We start from the raw sequence: 22,133 nt of genomic DNA, 5'->3' as shown, positions 1-22,133 counted from the left end.
TTATTTTCTCCAAAATTCTCATTATTTTGAGATATTAACCCATTATTTTTTATTAGCTTCTTGTTATTATAATGACTTACAGGACCTTATCTTTTGTATCACGTTGGCATAAATGGGTTTCCATAATAAAAAATATACAAATGTTTTCTGTCAAGTGTTAAGATGGTCTGCTAGACTCATTTGTATTTACATGAAAGAATGATAATGTAACATATATGTATGTGAATATTAATGTAAATGTGTATGGAATATGACTGCTTTTTTTGAGAATTAATTCTCTGGCTTATGTCATTCTACTATAATTGTTCATTCCCTGTAAAAGCTCATTAGCTGTGTTGCAGTTAGTTTGGATGATGTGTTACATCACTTTCAGTAACGGTCATAAAATAAGTAATGGTGAGGTAATCATGATGGAATGAAGCCGACTGAACAACAACTCAGCATGATGCACTGTTATGAGAGGGAGCAGAAAAGTAGTAATGTAACATATAACAATACGGACGAGAATATAAAACAACTTTAACGAGAAAAAAAACTAGTAGTCTAGTAGTTGTCCATGACAACTCGCCAGCACTGTCTGCTGAGGAGGATTGTGCGATTCAATTGAAAGTTGAAGAACAGCTGCTAATGGAGTGTTGATTCTTTTTGCCAGCTGTTTGTTTGGAGGCCAAGAACATGCTCACAAGTTCAGATGTATTCATTATTTTTGTGGGTCAAATGTTTCCCCTTTAGAACTATTAAGGAGCAGTTAACTTAGAAAATGGCCAGTGTGCAAACACAGAATAGGAATTGACCCATACACAGTGGTTCATTAATATGATCAAATCAAGTCAACATTATTTATGCTGTCCAAAATGACCTTACTGCCCTCTATTCTTAGACACCCCCCAATCCCCCCCGCCCAATTGGATAAGAAAAATCTACACAAATAAACAAGTAATACACCCGACATAAACTTTAAATGAAATATCAAGGAGTCTTTTGTCAAGAATTGTTGTTAAAACTTATTCAGGAACTATGGCCTTACCTCCTTGGTTACTTTTAGAAATACATGTAGCCAACCTGCATGTATTATAAAATGTAAATGTTGCCAACTTCACTACTTTTTCATCTGTATTAACAAAGTCAGGCGGTTGTTTAGAGTAGTTATATTCATTCATTCATTCATGAATTATGTCACTGTTATGTCAGTAGTTTATAGCAGGTCCCCCACTCCTCCTCCGTCTGGTTTATGACATGATGTTCAAGATATAATATAATCTGTCCTGCAAAATTATTTTTGTTTTGTTGAATTATTTTTTAGTTGTTTAATACCAATTTAAACTACCATTTCTTATATACTTAAGATGAAAACATATTTGTGTGCTTGATGAAAACACAAACAGAAGGAGAGTCACTGAGTTTGTGTCCAGTGCATGGTTAACTAAAAAAATTTATAGAAACTGCATTTTGGTGGTGTATTAGAAAGTACATTTTCCAAAGTATTGTACTTACTTGTAGTACTTGAACGTTGATGTGGCCATCGAATGAGGTGAACATACCAGCAGTGGCCTCAGGCCAATCTGAGTTTGAAGCCCCTGTTTTATAGGCTACTTGAGGCTAAATATAACATAATGAAATAGTCATTTGCTCTTTATTGGCTGGGTCCACACATTTTTTAAACAAGGAGTAAACAGCAAGACCTGTATTGAAAGGAACACTGATACACTGTATTTCTCCGTGTATATAGAGACTGACGTATTATATAACAAGAATGATTAATTTCTGTGTTAAATAGTAACTTCCATTTACTTGCTCTCAGAAACAACAGCACAATGTCCGCCCCTGGACTGACAGTTGAAGGCTGCCAGCTGTTTGGTCAGAGACCAGACAGCCAGACACAGACGGATGCACGGTGATAATGCACTGAGGGATGTTAAATGTCTCTCTTTGGCTCTGACCTGCAGCTGAGATGTTGAAATGTGCTTGAGGTTAGTAGAGAAAACTTTAAGACGAGTACCAGACATTTATCATGAAATGTTTCCAGGGTCCCTAGTCGTAGAGTCTAGCCCTCCTTGTCCTTCGTCTTCCACATTCTCCCACAGATGGAATTAAGAAAAGGTTTGCAGAGGCATTTAGAGCAAGTTGAATTGAATTAAATTAGAATTAAAAACATCTGGCATACAGTTAAACAGTTTAACTGGCTTACTGGAGATGAGCTTGGAGATCAAATCCACATCTACGACACAGGACCATAATGTTTGTGAGAGACCATGGCCAGCTGGAGTCACGTTCTCCTCCCTTAGGACCACAATCCATTTCAGATATTTTTTTAGAGTTGGCTGACTGTTTACCATCTGATTTAGAGTAGATTTTATGGTATTATCAGAATTTTTCAAAAGACAATAGACAGAAAGACTCAAAGATAAAGGCTTTGTTTTGACTCTAAATAAAACAGGGTCATAAATACAACACCAGTTCCAAAATAAACTGGGACGTTGTGTAAAATATTAATAAAAATAGGATGCAGTGATTTGCAAAAAACTTTTTTTGTGCTTTTTTCAATTGAATACAGTATAAAAGACAAGATATTTTATGTTCAACCTGATCAATGTTATTGTTTGTTTGTAAATATACACTCATTCTGAATGTCATGCCTTGGAACAGGAGCATGTTTACCACTGTGATACATCAACCTTTCTTTTAACAATGCTCAGTTAACATTTGGAAATTGAGGACAGTAATTGTTTAAGTTTAAAATTCTTTCTCAGTCTTGCTTGACGTATGACTTCAGGTGTTCAACAGTCCAGGGTCTCTCTTGTCATACTGTATATTGCACTTTATAATGCACCTTATTTTTGTTGTTTTTTTGTTTACACTGTTTCTAGGATGCAGCAGTACTAGAAATATACATATTATCATTTGATCAAGCCATAGTAGAAAAGGGACACTCCCACCAACTTAAAATAGTCCCTTCACTGTGCCACTTTCGCAACAGTAGAGTACAAAGACACTCCCCTCTGCTTTAAAAGCTGTGACTGTGGCAACACAATCATCTCACCTCTGCTGGGATTTTGCTTCAACATCTGGATTTGTCCATTATTCTGTTGCACCCTCCTCTCAAAGTAGGTGATTAATCCGTGAGACACTTTTCTCTCCACAAAAGGAAACTCTTTCCCTTTCTTCTGGAGCACAGCTTCTCTTGAGGTGTGTCCCGTACAGAAGCACTGATGATGGGCGTGTGGGCTGGAGCAGCGGCTCTGTCTCTGGTGCTGCAACAGCTGGTGCTCACTGTCACAGCTCAAGGCATTGGTAAGTACTCTTCACACCCTTCTGAAAAACAGCATATATACTGTGCCTGTAGATCATGCTATGGTCTTTACATCATTTTCAAATGAGTCTGTTTCAGTAACTCTCTTTTTCCATTTATGTGTGCCTTCAGTGTGATGTTTCTAAGCTGCACCAAGCTGCAAAAGACAAGTGTAATTCTGTTGATTTGGTTGGCATGAAACTGTCTATTTTGTAGAATTGGTAACTGGTAACAGCCTGACCTAAATAAGACCAGTCTTAGATGCTGAAACAACACTAACTAGCCATCCAAGAAAGTGTGTGTGCAAAACTTTGATTTGCCTGGAATCTACATGCAAAGTTTCCACACAATTTTCTGTCACTTCATGTTATTCTTGAATTCAGCTAATGGGACTGTGTGCAAGTGTTTGTGTGTGTGTGTGTGTGTGTGTGAATGTGTGCATGTGGGTGTGAGGCAGCGGGTTTGTTCCAGTGGAAAGAGTTTACTGCTGCTCCCTTCTGCAACTGCAGTCTACCACTCAATAAAACACAGCAGGATACAAACATGAACATGTGCTTACACACACACAGATACAGTGTCACATACTGACTCAGCAGTCCACAGTACAGTGCGTACCATAGCTATCAAGACAAAAACTCAGAAAATTCTCCATTAATATTGACAAAAAAAAAAGAAAGAAAAAGAAAGTCAGCACCACTTGTAGTGGACCAGATGGAGTGTGTTCAGTTGGTGTACTGAATGTTCCCTCAGCTCCTTGCACACTGTTGACTAACCATTATACTGCCTTATTGTCTGTGTTGTTAAACTTTTTCTCTTGACTTATTTGGAGAGGTATGGACTTGATCTTGATCTGAAGTCTGACTTGAGTCACAAACTCTGACTTAGGCTCAACTTGATAGAATCATTCAAGACAAATATGATATCATGATAGACAGTGATATAGTGCTATTTTTTCATCTTCTTTTAGGAACACTATTACAGTATAAAGAACACAACACTATATGCAAAATATCAGACTTTTTTATGCAGTCAGTACAGTGAAGCGAGATAACAACACTGCTATCTAGCAGTCAGGGTTAAAACTCAACAAAAAATGAACCCCTGCCGTGAATCTTTTCATGTATCATGATACCACAACACAGTATTTTTGAGAATAAATACAGTATCACAAAACATAATATTGCAATCCTCAAATTAATCCGTATTTTCTTACACCTCATCTTGCAACTCAACTTGGATTTTAACACCAGTGATTCATGGCTTCACTTAGACTTGAGCCTTTTGGCTTGAAAATATTACCTCAAAGCACAAAGAGGAAGTGTGTTATTTAAAAAGTGTGCCACGGATTAATTTCCCTTAATTTCTTAAATCAATGGGAGAGAACTAGGCCTGCAACTAACAATTATTTTCATTGTCAATTAATCTGGTAATCATTTTCTTGATTGATTTGTTGATTAGACCATAAAATAAAAAAAAATGGTGAGAAATGTTGATCACTGTTTCCCAAAGCTCAAGGTGACGTCCTCAAATGTTGTGTTTTGTCAACAACACAAAGATCTTAAAATTGTTGTCTTGTAGACCTAAGAACACCAGAAAATATTCAGAGAATTTTGAGATTTTTTGCTTTAAAAAATGACTCAAATCGATTATCAATTATAAAAACAGTTGTCAATTAATTTAAAAGTTGACAATAAATGTACTATTCCTTGCATCTCTAGAGAGAACAGTGAAGAACTGGTGTCATGATACTGAGCCCCAGCTGGAAAAAATTATACCAAGCATAATTTTATTCGCATACTAAAACTATGACGCATGTTTGCAGTTTGCAAAACATGCAGATTACAGACAGAGACACAACTACTTCCAACAACACAAAGGACAAGTCGAGGCTCTATTGTTAAAATCGTTGAAGAGTGCATTATGACTTCTTTGGGACTTGAAAGACAAAGTTTAGAACTTGAGACTTCAAGTCAAGTAAAGCCAAATTTTACTTATATACCCCAGTAACACAAATCACCATTTGCCTCAGGGGTTGTGTGACACCCCCTGTCCTATAGACTGCTGAGAGAGTAAGGAAAAACTCAACCCAAAAAGTATTTTAACAGGATAAAAATGGGAGAAACCTCAGGGACAGTCACAGGTGGAAGAGAACAGAACAAAATTATATAAAATACAGAATTTGATGACAAAACTTCTGATACACAAAATTCTAAAAATGTAATTAGAAGGATGTGAAACCAGAGGTACAATGAACCATTTCTGTTGACTTGATTTTCTTGTCAGTCTTGACTTGGTGCTTGACTCTGGACTCTTGTGACTTGCAAAACAATGACTTTGTCCCACCTCTGATTATTTGCCACAGTTATTGTACAATGCACCTCCAGGAGCTTATTAACAATGCTCTCCTGTGTTAGTCTACGACCTGCTGGAATCTCCAGACTGCCTGCCAGACCTGCTCCAAGGCAGCCTGAAGAACAAAGGGCGAGACGAGGCTTTCCTCCTCGCCTCCTTCAGACTCCAGAACAAGGGCCCCACCTCCCTCTTCAGTGTCATCAACCCCAAAGACAACACCAAGTACCTGGAGTTCAACGTGCAGGCCAAACTGAGCAAGGGTGAGTTTTTATCCTGATTATTGTCACATTATTAGCTGTCTGTTTTAACTCCTGCTGCCTTTCTCTGTCTCTCTTCTCACTCTCTGTTGTCTCTGTTCTGTCTTTAATGCTTGTTTCTTTCCACCTCTAGTGACCGTTCGTTACCAGAAGGCTGATGGCAGATTTGGAACAACCAGTTTCAACCACGGCCCCTTAGCAGACGGCCAAGATCACCACGTGATGCTACATGCCAGCGGCCTGCAGCGTGGTCCACCTCGCCTCAACATCTATGTAGACTGCAGACTGGCGCACACTTTGGAGGATCTGCCAGCAGCATTTGGGTCCCTCCCACCTGGTCCCAACAAGGTGGCGCTTAGGACGCTGCAGTCGAGTGGACAGGTGAATAAGACATTTACAGTTGAGAGTAATTATACATTTGAATGCACGGCTATGTTGCAAAGAAACAAAAATAGTAACGTCTTGATATTACAGTGTAATATGAATTTGCATTTAATTTCTATTTGTCTTTTATTCCTTTGTAAGAGTGAACTGACAGACTTGAAGCTGGTGATAGAGGACACCATAGACAATGTGGCCACTCTGCAGGAGTGTAACGTGGAACAGCCTGAATCTCTGCAGCTGTTGGGTGAGAACAAATTGCACCTGACCGTCTGACATCACCTAAAAAACATATGCAGCCATTCTACCTTAAGCCTCACATGGTAGATGTGTTGTGTGTCTGATTTTCTTTCATCTCATTGAATTTCATAATTTACACAAATATACAAAACGAACATCCCCTTCTCTCGCTGTCACTGAGTTACATTATTTATTCCTATACCTGTGTTTAGCATTTGTCAGAAAATGTCAAAAAAGATATCCACTTTTACAGATAAAAGCGGTGCATGGGGCGTATGTCACGCACACCTCTAATCCAATGAAAGACCGCAGGCAGGGCAGCATCTCTGTGCCTCAGAAGTATAAGGCAAAAAGCCAGAAGCTTAGTAAAGGCAGTGTGTGTGATAGTGACATGAGAAGCTTTGGATCAAGTTTAACTGCTAAAACTAAAGAGAGCTTTGAGATAGCTTTCCAGTACAACTCAAATTTGGGACAGAGCCAGAACATGTGAATCAATGTTGCCCCCGAAGACTTGCATCTGAATGTGTATCTGATTTTTTAATTCTGATCTGTGAAATTTCCTCAGGCATCCAGGGAGGCAGGACATCATACGACCAGGCCACCATCCTGGAGCTGAAGAGCATGTTATCTGAGATGAGGGAGCTGCTCCACCAGCAGGTAACCTGATCTGTGTCTCATTCCAGTGTGACTCAGAGAGGTAACTGCTAATGGAAGAATGAAATTTGGAAAATCAATAAAAGAGCACCCCAGTATTTCAATATAGAGTTATCATAAACAGTCCATTAACTTTGATGACTATGGTGTCCACAGGGTCTTAAAAAGTCTTCAATATGATTTTGACAGGTCTTAAAAAAGGATTGGATTTTGAAATTAATGTTACTTTTATAAAGTTGCATTTTTCAGTCTCACTTTTGAAAGTTTTTGGGAAAAAATTGTATTGATCATACTAACAACTATAAAACAAAATCAACATGGACCCAATAAACATTATAGAAGTCTGGGCTCAGCGTGACCCACTTTGTGTTTGGATCCATGCCAATATCAAAAGCAGACATGCTCCAGACTTTACATACAGCAGCTATATCAAATAATATCCTTCTTAGTTTTTTGTGAGTATGGAAAGTGGAGTATGTCTTAAATTGCATTTATAATGGTCTTTAAAATGATTAAATTTAACTTGTTGAAACCTGCTGATGTTGTTCACCACCGTTGTGGTTGCTTTTTAAAACCTGGTTGATGCTGAGATGAAATTAAATGCACAAAATTGAATAAAAGCTTTCTGGAAGACAGTGGGTAGCAGAAAATGTCCTTGGCTGTTTGAAAGAGTTAAATACTTTTAAAAATGAAAGAATGTGGGCTGATTCACAACCGTTTGGAATTTCCTTTTTCGTCGGGGAAGGATTGGTTTTGCAATTAAATCAGATATTTGTTGTGAAAAGTGAGAATCCAGACTGTGAGAACCTGCTGGTTTTCTGGAGCTCTCTCGTTTCAAGACTTTATGTAACCTCAGCAACAGACAGCTGACTCGTTAAAACAAGCAGAAGAGAGAGGTGGATGATTGCAGATGATCATTTAAAGCAGAGGATTTGTTAGAAGATAAAGCACCAAACAGGGAGCCCAAGGCAATAAAATGCAGTTCAGCATCTCAGACTTGTCAGACACTCTGAGAGAATCCTTCACATGTGGAAACGGATCACTGTAGCTTACCTCAACAGACAAATGATTCATAGCTTTTTGAAACTGCTCAGGCTCATTCAGATTTTAAATAGATGTCCACCATTACTCTCTTTCAGAGGCTGTAGCGGGCTCAGTTTTACAACTAGAAGATACTGATATCATATGAAACTAGAGGACCTAAAGAATCCACTGAAGCCATTAAATAATGCTCCAAAGTTAAAAGCACATTTTGGCAGGTAGTGAAAAACTAGCATGGTGATTTTTAAAGGAGTCCCTTGACATTTCAGCTGAAGACATCTGAATGAAAATAGGCTTTGTGGGTCCCCTGTACAGACATGCTTGTCATGCTAATCCCATACAGTAATTGGGTCTGACTGGAAAGTTCAGACTCTTGTGGATTCAATGAGCTTAAATGCCGTCATGAGTGATGATGTCCCGATAGCTGCCATTTCATTGTAGTGAGACAATGTTTTGAAACTTGACCTCACTGTATAAAATGACCTATAGTGACCTCTGGGATAATCTCAATAAGTAGATTTCAAGCAATTCCCAGGACAGAAGTGCTTGCCATTCAATCACCAGAAAATGCAATTCTTGCAGAAATCTCCAAAATGTCAAAGGTTTTTGATACCTGACCACAGCATGAATTTTGCTATGGTGTTCCTCAAGGTCTTGTGTCTTCAAGGAGAAATCTGTAATATGTTTACTGTAATAAATCCTAAAATAACCATGATATGTCATAAGAAATTAAAGAAACATGCCTTGTTGAAATACTTAGCCGTGGTGTCCTTTGAAATTTCCATTCCAGGCCGAAATGATTGTTTTTGCCTGCCTGTTTCACATTAATTAAAATTCAAATTAATGCTAAATGTTTGCCAAATGAGTAGGTGTCTGTTTTGTGAGAAACCATCAATAATCTTGTAGAAGGAGCAGATGTTTATTATGGTTAAATTGAGCAAAATGTCAACAGACAGACAAACAGCTGATCAACTTAATCACCAGTGTTGCAGTGTTGCAGTGTTCCTGCAGCCTGCCTGAGCTTCCTTGAGTCTGGGGAGGAGGGGTGGGTTGAAACAACTCACTTCAACCTCTGTATATTAAATAGGATTTCAACCTATTTAATATACTGTCCATGGCTCCAGCTGGCTGTTTGGACTGCAGTACTCAATTTTAGACGTGCAGTTGTTACATATTGCTCCCTTACTGTGGTATTCTGAAGGCATTTTTGACCATTTTTATTGATTCTCAAGTTGTCAAATTTGTTGAACTCTGTGTTGTACTATCAACCCAAAACCTGCTACAACAACTTATGAGGCATAATAGAGCAGGGGAATGGCCATCATATAATGTTATACACTCTTAGACACTCTAAACCTTTGAAATGTGAATAGGCGCAAAATAAGAAGCACAATGTTTATTATAGATTTATGACTAGAAAACCTTGACACAGAGTGCAGAGCTGCATCTTAAATGAATCTTCAGCTTTCAGGTGATGAGCACCACTTCTGTGTGGAATATACTGTTGTCCTGCTATTTCCCCCCAAAGACCCCTGCCCCCCTGAAAATGACAAAAGTACGTGTATGGTAGGAAGGGGTGGTGTGGAAAATTTTAAAAAGATAAAATTCTGATTTGCCTCTATTGATATTAGCTGTGAAGTGGCAACACAATTGCCCAGCAGCACAGTTAATTCTGACTAACACTTCTTCACTATTTTTTTCTGGTAAAGATTAAGGAGACAAATTTTCTGAGGAATACCATCGCAGAGTGTCTCGCCTGTGGTAAGCAGTACAAAAACTATGATCAGACTTTGCGTTTACACAGTATGTAGAGACACTACTGACAAAGTTACATTTCAACAAGGTGCTCTCATTTCTGTCTCTGTGCGCCCACAGGTCTTGGAGGCAGTCCAACTAACCCAGGTACACCTCCAGGTCCCGGGAAGGTCGTCATGCCTCAGCCTCAGCCTCAGCCTAAGCCTCAGCCTAAGCCTCAGCCTCAGCCTCTGCCTCAGCCTCTGACTCACTGTGCACCTGGGACCTGTTTCAAGCAGAACATGTGCATCCGTACGGAGTCAGGTTTCCAGTGTGCTCCCTGTCCAGATGGATATACAGGAGACGGAAAGCACTGTGACGATGTTGATGAGGTAGGGATTATACGTCTTGCAGTATGCATGTGTCTCTGCAAACAGCAGGTCATATTAACACTATTTAGCATTTGACCATCTTTTACTTTTTGTGTGTTTTAGTGCCAGTTTAACCCGTGTTTCCCTGGTGTCCGCTGTGTGAACACTGCTCCTGGCTTTCGCTGTGAGCAATGTCCTCTGGGATACAGCGGTCCAGAATTAAATGGAGTGGGAGTGTCCTATGCTAAGTCACACAAACAGGTACAACAACAAAAATAATGTATACTGTATTAAAAAAACATTAACGGCTCTACCTTAAGTACAGTGCAAAGCAGCACACAATGTAGCTGTCATTCCTATTTTCTGCACAACACTGTAATTTTCCCACGTAGCGCCCATGTTGTGTAAGTACCAAATGTATTTGTGTCCATCTGTGCATCCATGGGTGTGCTGGTCTTAAAACGAGATGTGGTCAGGTACATTGCTGGTGCACTGCTATCTTGAAACAGCAGAAAGCAATTGTGCTATTGAGGGAAAAAAAAACCCTGGTCTAAAGTCAATAGTCAGTATTTGCCTGCTCTTTATAGGGTGTAGTATTCAGATGTTTATGTACAGTAAAGTACACCTCCTACGTAAGTAGGTTTACAATGTGTAAACACTGAGGGCACTGCAGTTGATTTGGTCAAAAAATTAACACTGTGATTACAGGTGGGTAAAACTGAGTGAAGCATCTGCCCATAAAGAGAGATGCAGTGAGCATTTACGCATTAGGCACCGCAGCTGTAACTTTGATTACTTAACATTGATTGTTTAAACCTGACAGGATTGGTCAGGATCAGCTAATTGATTACCTGTGATCTTCTACACGTCCAAAAGGTCTCACACATGGTCAAAGTTCATACAGTGAAAGTCTTTACAGTAAAACAGCTGTATAAATCCTCACTTCCATCAGAGCTGTCCAAAAATTTATTGTCTGTTTCCTCTGGAGTTTCTTCTGTCCTTTCAATTTTTAGTTTTGTTGCTTGAATATTAATCGTATTTGCCAAACTTCTGTACTAATGATCAGAATGGCTGCTTTCAGTAATTAACATACTAGCGTTTCGATCTGCACAGTAATGTCACAGCAGTCATGATGCTATGCTTGTCTGTAAATGTGCACATAGCATGTTTCTTAACTATCTATCCGTTATTAGTCATGATGTTCATTTTTATGACCCAGCTCGCCCGACCTGAGGATTAACTACATCACTATGACCAGGTCATTTGCTGAATCTGACATTTAAATAGCAATGCAGAGGCAGACACACCTGGCACTCTGATTGGTTTATTTCATGTTACACCCAAAACATACTTATGATCAGTGGTGGCAAAAATACACGTTTTACTCAAGTATAAGTACAGATACTTGTGTAAAAAATTCTCTGATAAAAATAGAAGTACTGATTCAACTTTTTTACCCAGGCAAAAGTGAAAAAGTATAGACTCGTATAGTATAGAAGTAAACAGTAGCCCTCTGAAGGACACTTCTACCTTGTTATAATCAGTCTTGATGTTGGGAAGGTGATGCACAATGATGCAAAATAAAAATGATCAATAATTCCCCTCAAATACATTAATATTAAGGCAACAAGTTTGTGTTGAAAATATAAGGAGTAGAAAGTATAGATATTTGTGTTACTGTGTTATTTGTGTGGGAACAAAAAGTAAAAAGTTGTTAGAAAAGTAAATACTCAAGTAAAGTACACATACCTAAAAAATCTACTCAAGTACACTAACAAAGTATTTGTACTTAGTTACTTCCCATCTCTGTCTATGATTAATTAGATCACTAAATATAACCCCTTTGCATCTTATTGCATCTTATTTTGTGCCCAGATTTTGAACTGTGAAAATAGCAAATTGGAATTGGAAATGGCTCGATTGTACTGTAGACCACACGCTATAGATCGTCTAAACAGAGCCCTGATTCTGTTTATCTGTGCCTGTTTGCAGAATCTGAATCTTCTCCTTTATACACTGACTTGAATCTGTTCTTCCAGGTGTGTGAAGATATAGATGAGTGTCTGGGCCCACCTGCGAATGGAGGCTGCACTGCCGACTCACACTGCCACAACACTATAGTAAGACCCCTGGGACTGGTGTGTGATTATTATCACACTCTCATACAGCAGAGGACTGTGGTGTCTGACTCTGTGCTGTCCTCACCAGGGCTCCTTCCGCTGTGGAGAGTGTAAAGCCGGCTTCACAGGTGACCAGGTGAGAGGCTGCCACGGTACCAGGCTCTGCCCCAACGGTCAACCCAACCCCTGTGACGTCAACGCCGAATGTGTCGTGGAGAGAGACGGCAGCATTAGCTGTGTGGTGAGAAAACACTGACGTCATATTCAGCTTTATGAATCCCCCTGGATCATGAAAGTGAATCATTAACTATTCCACATTACATCATTTACATTTAATGTCATGCCTTTTCCTTCTTGTGTGTATGTGTTAGTGTGGCGTTGGCTGGGCAGGTAATGGCTACGTGTGTGGAAAGGACACAGATATTGACGCATATCCTGACAATACACTCCAGTGCAGAGACAACAACTGTAGGCAGGTACTCATGTCCACACTCACCAACCTCTCTTGCATTTGATGCATATTAGCATCAAAACAATTAATGCAGTGTGTGTTTTGCCATGTTTCTGCCAGGACAATTGTGTGTTTGTGCCAAACTCTGGCCAAGAGGATGCAGACAGGGACGGGATGGGTGACTCCTGTGATGATGATGCAGACAGTGATGGCATTCCTAACATAGATGTAGGTAACTGAGCTCCCCAGGTCAATTCATGCCAAATTTTATTTATATAGCCAAAAACTACAAATACAAATGGTTAAATTTTTCTCAGGAGGCTTTACAATCTGTACAGTGTACAGTACCCTCTAAATGTATTTATGTTTTATTTTTCTCCCTTGAATTCCCCCCTTATTTATTTCCACAAGCTAATGTATGTCTGTATTTGCTTTTTACATTTCTTTGTGTTTTTATTAGCTTTTTTAATTTCTTTATGAATTTCCCTTTACCTTTTAAAGCAACATACACTGACACTCTGTGAGCAGGAATGTAACTCTCACTGAGCCCACACACTAGACACTAAACTTCATTTGTCTCTCCCAGGACAATTGCTGGCTCGTTCCTAATGTGGACCAAAGGAACAGCGATAAGGACGTCCACGGTGACGCCTGTGACAACTGCAGAATAGTCGAAAATCCATCACAGAGGGACACCGATCAGGACGGGCTGGGAGATGAGTGTGATGACGATATGGATGGGGACGGTGCGTGTGTTCATTATTATTTAACAGTCAGATAATTATTATATTTTGTGATTTTGGGTATAATGTATAAAAATAGTTACAGATGGTCACAGTGGCTGAAATGGCTGTGGGAGGTATGGGAACTGGATCATTACTGCTTTTATTGCATCAGTTAGAGGTTATAAAGTTAGGAACACATCATGAAACCTAATGGCTGATAATCACATTAAAAGACTGTCGTGTCTGTGAGGGTTATCCAAACCACAGACTGCCTGGACGAGACTGTCCAGACAAGAATAGAACCTTTACAGACCTGTTTAGGTGGAAAGTGTGGACTGGAAGCACTTTTATCTGGTCAAAAACATCCTCCTGTTCTTTTTCAGTTTCTGTTTCCAATTCACATCCTCGACCAGTTAGATCATTGGCTTTCAGGGAAACAACTCAAGCGTCATCTAAGAAAACAAACCTTTAAAACCCCAGTAGAAAACAGTGTTAAATGTTAAAATGTTCCAACTGGAATCATCAAGTGTTGTCCCACAAACTTTTCTCACACACTTCACTTGATTGCCCTTTTAGAGCACCTCAATTGTTCCACTGGAAACACAGTTTTAACTTCTTAACGTCTTTGTTTGCCCATATGTTCACCTTTATATGCTTACGCATGTTGCATGTTCAGACTCTATTTATTGACTCCTGTTCATTCATTTTGGCAGAGCTCCAGCCTCTTGATCATTTGGTTATGTCTTTAAGTCCAAGGCTGGATTGCTAAGTGCTTGGTCATGTCTGTCTCCTCTCTAAAAACATTTTTCCACGGTCGGCCTCTGCCAGGCATTGAAGGCCACTGGAAACTATTTTACCTTCGTCTTAAACAAACACTGCCATCTGCTGATGCATTTGACAGACTGGGTCTGTAACCTGTTATGATTTTTTTTTTTCTGTCAATGCTTATACACATTATAAATTAAAGTGCTGAGCTGTTTATGTTCTCAGGCCTGAAGAATATTCTTGACAACTGCCAGCGAGTCCCCAACCCAGACCAAAGAGACCGAGACAACGATGGGGTGGGAGACGCCTGTGACAGCTGTCCTGACATGGTCAACCCCAACCAGGTAACAAACCAAACAAACAACCTGAAAATCTGTTCTCATGTGCTGCCAGGACTCAGATCAGCAGTGTTTGTTTTGTCTACCTACAGTCTGACTCGGATGACGACCTTGTAGGAGATACCTGCGACACCAACATAGACAGGTAGAGCCCACTGTAATGACCTGTGGTGTGATTGTCATGTTTTGCATTTTGTTTTACCAGTTATAAACTTTGATACAATACTGGCATTGCACCAGTGGTACCTCTTTCAATACCATGGCAGAAAAAATGTTAAAATAAAATAATTTCGGCTCGTGAGCAGCAGGTTGTTGACCCGTGTTCACATACATAGGCGCAAAATACAGGGGGGTCTTAGGAGAGCTGAGTCCACAGTCCAAATGTTGTGTAGTTTAAAAAACATTACCCCGTACAACCTGAAAATCAGTGGAATTTTTTCTGCTTTGACATCACAGTTACATACAGTTAAAAATACTGGGTACTAGGTAGGGGGGCTTACACATAGTATTTTACACACTGATTATAATCATCAGTTGCCACTTTATAATGGCCATCCAGATAATCATTATTGACGTTTACACGCTAATTATTAACCACTGACAAAGCGTTACTAATATCTGGTCCATCTCTCTATGTAATGATTTCTTTCTTAAAGTTTTACAAATAATTTGGTCATTTAAAATACTTCAAGTTAACATTTATTAATGAATTAGTGAAAATTGTGAATTGTTAACGATATATTTATTCTTTTTTTTAAATACCAGCCTGCACACAGTGCTGGTACAGAAAAAGTCACTGAACACTTTCTAGTTTTGCTGCAAGCCAAATTTCAGGCAGGATAATAAAGACTGAACTGAACTGAGATCTTTAATAAATACTTTTTTTTTTTAGCTTTGCTACTTTTGATACTGTAATTAATGGATATTGTCTTGTTTTAAACTCATGCTATTGAAAAAAGTCAACCTTTTTGTTCTTTCTTCTCTTCGTCAGTGATGGTGACGGCCACCAGAACACAAATGATAACTGTCCCACAGTCATCAACTCCTCTCAGCTGGACACCGACAAGGATGGAAAGGTTTTCAACTCTGTTCCTTCATCCTTTACTTCATCTATCATTTGTTCAGTGTCATATTTCATTAATTGATTTCATATATGCTGACATATAGATGTCTGTGTGTTCACACTCATACAAATGTGATAGGGAGATGAATGTGATGATGACGATGATAACGACGGCATACTGGATGATGATGACAACTGCAGACTAGTTGCCAACCCAGACCAAGCTGACACAGACAGTTAGTATCTCTTCATGTGTGTTCCTGGGTGTGTACAGGCATGTGTACAGTGTGTGTGTCTAAGCAGCGTCCTTGTATTTCAGGGAACGGAGTTGGAGACGCATGTGAAGGAGACTTTGACAAAGACAATGTTGTTGATGTAATCGACCACTGCCCAGAGAACGCTGAGGTCACGCTGACCGACTTCAGAGCCTATCAGACCGTAGTGCTGGACCCAGAGGGAGACTCTCAGATTGACCCTAACTGGGTGGTCCTCAATCAGGTAAACATTAACAAAGTTCAATCTAGTTCACCTGTGTTACAGTTTCAGTCAAACTTGTTCTCAGGGTATTCTGTCCATATTCTACTAGTCAACTAGTCAAGTTGCAGTTTCCGCCCATGTATGTCCAGACTCTTATAGCTTGTGGTGTGAAGATTTAAAGGAATTTAACAAAAGGCATCAAGTGTATAATTTGTCAAAATGGAAGTTATCACTATATTGATATATGAGATTCCAGTGAATAATTTCCAGTGAGAAACATGTTGTCTTCACTTAGAGACTATTTTTACAGAGGAGCACTGAGGACTGACAGAGAGCTGAACATTATGATGTCACAGTGAAGTTGACCTTTGACCTGTTGGATATAAAATGTCATCACCTCATCATTTTATCCTAATAGACATTTGTGTGAAATTTTGTTACAATTAGTGTGTGAATTCTTGAGTTATGGCCACAGACGTGTTTTGTGTGGTGACCTTTGACCACCAAAATCTAATCAGCTAATCCTCGAGTCCAAGTATGACAAGTATGGGACAGACAGATGGACAAACTGAGTTAAGAAAAAGGATCAAATATACATAAAATGTTGCCTATGAACCTATGAAGTTTTCATATCGCTGCATATTGGACAACAGATAACAATACAGACTTATGTGATTGGCAAATGTCATCTTCCAGTGTATTCGTCAGGCCCTAAAAACTATGATTATCTTGTGAATGAAGTGAATCTACTCTGTCTTCTCCTGACAGGGCATGGAGATCGTTCAGACCATGAACTCTGACCCTGGTCTTGCTGTAGGTGAGCACAGACAACCATCAGTATGATGTCTGTCTTACCGTCCAATCTGTCTTAACAAGACAATTTCCCATTTTCTTCAAAGTGTTTATTTTGTCAGCCTTCACCTGATTTGTTTTGCATTTCTTCTCCACTGCCCGCATGTGTAGGCTACACGGCATTCAGTGGGGTCGACTTTGAAGGAACGTTCCATGTGAACACGGTGACAGATGATGACTACGCCGGCTTCATCTTCGGCTACCAAGACTCCTCCTCCTTCTACGTGGTGATGTGGAAACAGACAGAACAGACATACTGGCAGGCTGCGCCCTTCAGAGCTGTAGCTGAGCCGGGAATACAGCTCAAGGTAAGGGGCTGCATTTATACTCAACAGAAACACACTTTCTCTCAAATTTTGTTCACAAATTTGGTAAAATCCATGTTAGTGAGCACTTCAAATACAGAGATGCTAATTAAACAGCATGATTATTGTACAGGTGTATATTTTAAGGACATAAATCAAACATGTAATCAAGTTTTCCATGACTATGTAACTATAATGTAATTACATGTGGCCAGATCAAATGGTGGAGCTAGGACACAAAATAAAACTTCTTTGTGGGTTCAAACAGAAAAGGAGTAATACTGGTAACTTCATATTTACAATGGTATCTGTAGACCTGTGTGAAATAGCCATAGTTCACAGAAGAAGTCTTAGATCTTTTACTTCAACTCGCCAAAACAGCCAAGTGCTCCATTTATACTTTTCTTGAGTATATATCCAACACAACTTTGCAAATTTGCTGCTCATTTACTCATTCTTACACTCACGCACACACTGATGGCAGCCAGCTACCATGCAAGGTGCTCAGCTGACCATCAGCGTTTGAAATTCAGTGTCTGCCCACTTTCATCATCTGTTCAGCTGCTTTTCTCTCTGTTATGTTGTCTGGCTCTTCAAAACCAGGTTGTCAAGTCTAAGACTGGTCCTGGTGAGTATCTGAGGAACTCACTCTGGCACACAGGAGACACCACCGACCAGGTCCGTCTCCTGTGGAAGGACCCCAGGAACGTTGGCTGGAAGGACAGGGTCTCGTACCGCTGGTTCCTCCAGCACAGACCACAGGTCGGATACATCAGGTTAGTTTGGGCATTTTACCCAAAAGCGTGGGTTTAATTAATAGTGGTAACACTATTTACAATGCCTCCTGTTAACAACTCAGATGAACTGACAGTACTAGACAGTACACATTTCATATTTGTTACTGCCTGTATAAATTATATTTATGAAACTAGAACACTTGAAAGAGAGTCTGTGTCAATTTGTGTGAGGTTATGTGTATAATACCTGTACTAGGTACAAACAGACACACACCAACATTCAGAGACATACACACTCATACTGTGTGAACTGATGAACTAGTTTCCCTCTGTGTTTGAACCAGGGCTCGCTTCTTTGAGGGTTCGAACTTGGTGGCGGACACAGGGGTGATCATTGACACCAGCATGAGAGGCGGCAGACTGGGAGTGTTCTGCTTCTCTCAGGAGAATATAATCTGGTCCAATCTGAAGTACCGCTGCAACGGTGAGCGTCTGCACGTTAAAAAACCGTCCAGTCAGCCACATGAGCTGTAAGCGTGCTCATGAGTACCTTTTTCTTTCTCATCCTCACAGACACGATTCCTGCTGACTACCAGGATCTTAATGCCCAGAATTCACAGTGAAGTCAAAGAAGAGGAGTGATCCATCAAGGAAACAACACGAGCCCTGTTGAATACATGAGAGCTGCATGGCTGAGAACAAAGACGTAGAGGACATGAGTTGAAGACAGAAAGATGAATGTGACAGGGAACCTGATGGACAGTTTTGGGTGCAAGACTTTGGTGATGGTATTTTAACTTTATCATTTGAGTGAGAAGGTATTATAAAAAGCATAACATCGGGCATTATATACTTTAATTCAGTGTAACTAAAGCCAGTTTGTTCTTCTGTAAATCATCAGCAGGTTTTTGTCAATTTAATACCACCGGGGTTTTTCTGAATATTTTATGAGTACTGTTAAAGATGCAATACTGTTTTTGAATATGCTGTAAGTACAATAAAATTCTGAGCATTTCACAAAATCAACACAGATTTTATCTAATTTTACATTAAATCACTGTATGTTGTTTATCTGTATGATTTGATTTGATTTTTATCATTGTGTCATGCACAAATAATGTGCTTAGCACAGACAGGGCCCAAACAGCCAAAATGTCCAGAAGCCAGAGTAGCAACATAAATTACAAGTAATACTTAACAAATGATACATCCTGATGTTTTTTTCCAAGCTTTAGAAACAATGGTAGCCAATTATAATAATTAAAATAATACGCATTGTATTCTGTCATCGTCAGTGCACCAAAATATTTCTTGATTTTGAACAGACATTTAATTTAAAATTGGTATTCTGACCTCTTCTTAATAAGGACAATACAGAAGAAAATGTGATTCATTCTCAGCTTCTCCTAATTCACATAATTCACACAACCTGTCAACCTCCTAAATCTGCCAGCTTCCAGGGTCAAAGAAAGGATTCCTGTTCTTATCTGTGCAGCTAAAGACCTCTGACTTCTTGGTAAGTTCGCTGTAACATAAGATTCAGGACTATAATTGTACTTATATACATCTTCATAATTTTGGCTTCAGCAAAATATAATTTTACCGTTTTGCCGCAAATCTAGCAAGTTACTTTGTTCCAATTGTGTTCATGCTGTGATACATTATTACTATACATATTTTTTTTAACTCAGCTTGCTCAAAAAAACTCATGAATCTCTTTAACTGATGGAGAATTGTGATTTATTCTTACCTCTACTTTCTTATTGACCCTGTTTTCTGACATTTTAAGCAAACCATTCCACAGTCTTATTTCAAATGTTAGCCTTATTGAACCAGGAATCTAACCACTATCATCTTGAACAACCAAATAGGAGCAAACTTATGAACACCTACAGTAACAAAAAGTAAAGAAAAAAAAGGAAGGAAAACTATATCAGCAAATAAAGACACCATATGGCGTTCAATGGATGTTTTATTACAAGAGTTTGACCAATGTGAACTGCATGGCACTCACATTTCTGTATTTCAAACATATTACATGGTCAAAAAATGTTCCTGTATGTTACGGTAGTACACAGCCTTCACAGTGGGTCCTGCTGTCTGATTTAAGATTCTTTAATAGCTTGGTATCAACACTGCAGAGCACCATTTAATTTCTACATTCATAACCTATAGCTATAATGCAGAAATGTCACATGACAACTTTTGCAGGTACATAAAGCATAATTCAAATGAAACTTTCCACAGATCACAGAACTTTAGCCAAAATGTACATATAAGTTACTATAAAACATGTTAGGTATGCAATCAGACAAAAGAACAAACTGATTTATTGATGATAAATGAGAGCAATAAACCACTTGCAGTTGACAATGTGCAATATATTGTATTTTTATACACAAAAAAAAATCTGTTCCACAGGTAACAAATAGGTGAAGGTCTTTGTGTGAATTTTAACTGGCAGTAAACTCAACATCCAGTGTTGAATAACTCACTAATAAAAGCATGCATGCTACATTATTCTGACCACCATTATGAGCTGACATGTGTAACAAAGACAAGGCAAAAAGCCTTTAGAACTGTACAGAAAACAGCTGATTTAAGTATCTGTGCATGCAAATACATTAATGTTCTCAGTTATATTTTTCTCTGTAACCGACCGAACAATCTGATAGAGAAGTTTGTTGTTGTCTGACATCTACCTTTGGCAAACGTTCCTCATCTATGTCACTGCAGCTCTTCCAGAGAGGCGGCGCTCCACTAACATCACTGTTACGTAAGGCAGGTTGATTTGAAGAGCACTGCCCAGTACAACAACGCTGATGACTGGAAATGTACAAATGACATGGATTTTCCTAAGAAAAGATCTGGCTCAAAGGGAGCACTGACATTAATAAAATCTGAAACGTGATTTAAGTGGAAACTTGACAACACTGGGTTCTAAAATATCGAAAAAGAGCTCGTTCTGTTGCATAGAAAACTTCTACAAAAGGGCGCAACATAACAAAGCATAAACATATACAGCTTACATTTGAGCCTGAGAGATGAGTTTTTAAACAAAGTCAGAGACAAATCTACCTCAATTTACACCACATTCTTCACAAAATGATTTGTGATTACTTAAGAAATACTTAAATAAATACAATTTCTCTTGTAACATCTCTAGCCTGAAATAAATGTGTCCCTAAACTTTGCTACAACTTTATGGTCCAACTGTACAGAACTGAAAAACTTGGCTGAGAGTAAAAGCGAGAAGACACGCATGAAAAATTTACAAAATATACTTAAAATCTGAAATTATGAAGGAACCTAGAGGGGCTGGAGCTTCACATGTTTCACAGTGTAACTCAAGCCCCATGATTCTTAATGTAATTACAAACCTGTAAGTAATATAAAACTCCAGGAGTAAGTGGTAGTAAAAGATAACAAAATTACCATCAAGGTATTAACATCTTAAACATTGTAAAACAAAGTAAAAGAAACACTAGCATATAAAACAAAAGGCAACAGATAATCCTCCATTTTGAACGCTGAGGGTAGAGTAGGGTTGTGTTTCAAGATAAGGGGGATTGGGGGGTCGGGGTGGGGGATTGTGGTGGTCCCTTGGCTCAGCGTGACAGCTTCCGCCCGGCCACATCCCAAGAATCAGAGCAGCCTGACTCAGTAGTGATGGGTGTCCTACGCCTCGAAACGCTTCGGGCAGACCATGGGAGCGACGAGGGTCCACATGTAGAGGAAGAGGCAGACCCAGCAGGACGCCATCTTGATCCAGAACACCGACCAGCTCCCGTCCAACAGTTTCTCAATCTTATGGTTATCATAACTGTGAAAGAAGCACACAGTGAGAGGAGTGAGCAAAGAAACAAAGAAGGACTGAGTCTTTATCTCAAATTCAATTAACAACAGATCAGTCTCTGAACTTTTTTTTGGCCACTTAGGGGCAGCAGAGACAAGATGTTAACACAACACTCACGTATAACC

The 22,133-nt window shown here is 39.2% G+C and overlaps 2 protein-coding genes across 2 annotated transcripts in view; one reads left to right on the top strand and one right to left on the bottom strand.

The window, feature by feature from the left end:
- The first annotated feature begins 3,029 nt into the window (after positions 1-3,029).
- thbs4a (thrombospondin 4a) lies at positions 3,030-19,176 on the top strand. The gene is made up of 23 exons (XM_084728965.1): positions 3,030-3,291; positions 5,704-5,901; positions 6,032-6,279; positions 6,424-6,526; positions 7,085-7,176; positions 9,924-9,975; positions 10,090-10,340; positions 10,443-10,580; positions 12,359-12,439; positions 12,528-12,680; positions 12,811-12,915; positions 13,011-13,118; positions 13,477-13,636; positions 14,606-14,724; positions 14,811-14,863; positions 15,710-15,794; positions 15,921-16,017; positions 16,101-16,279; positions 17,027-17,075; positions 17,222-17,418; positions 18,019-18,191; positions 18,497-18,636; positions 18,726-19,176. Exons 1-23 carry the CDS (start codon positions 3,210-3,212, stop codon positions 18,773-18,775), a joined length of 2,913 nt encoding a protein of 970 aa, XP_084585091.1. The 5' UTR covers positions 3,030-3,209; the 3' UTR covers positions 18,776-19,176.
- A 930-nt stretch (positions 19,177-20,106) lies between these two features.
- The window catches only part of serinc5 (serine incorporator 5), a 31,448-nt gene continuing 29,421 nt past the window's right edge, over positions 20,107-22,133 (bottom strand). The window contains exon 12 of the mRNA XM_084728964.1: positions 20,107-21,975. Coding sequence (XP_084585090.1) covers positions 21,831-21,975 — 145 coding nt within the window. The 3' untranslated portion in view covers positions 20,107-21,830. The remainder of the gene's footprint in view (positions 21,976-22,133) is intronic.

This window comes from Lutjanus erythropterus, chromosome 10, assembly GCF_056507025.1.
Source record: "Lutjanus erythropterus isolate fLutEry1 chromosome 10, fLutEry1.hap2, whole genome shotgun sequence".
In the NCBI taxonomy this organism is placed as follows: Eukaryota; Metazoa; Chordata; class Actinopteri; order Lutjaniformes; family Lutjanidae; genus Lutjanus; species Lutjanus erythropterus.
The sequence above is the reverse complement of the archived record's forward strand: the minus strand, read 5'-3'. Positions and strand labels throughout refer to the sequence as shown.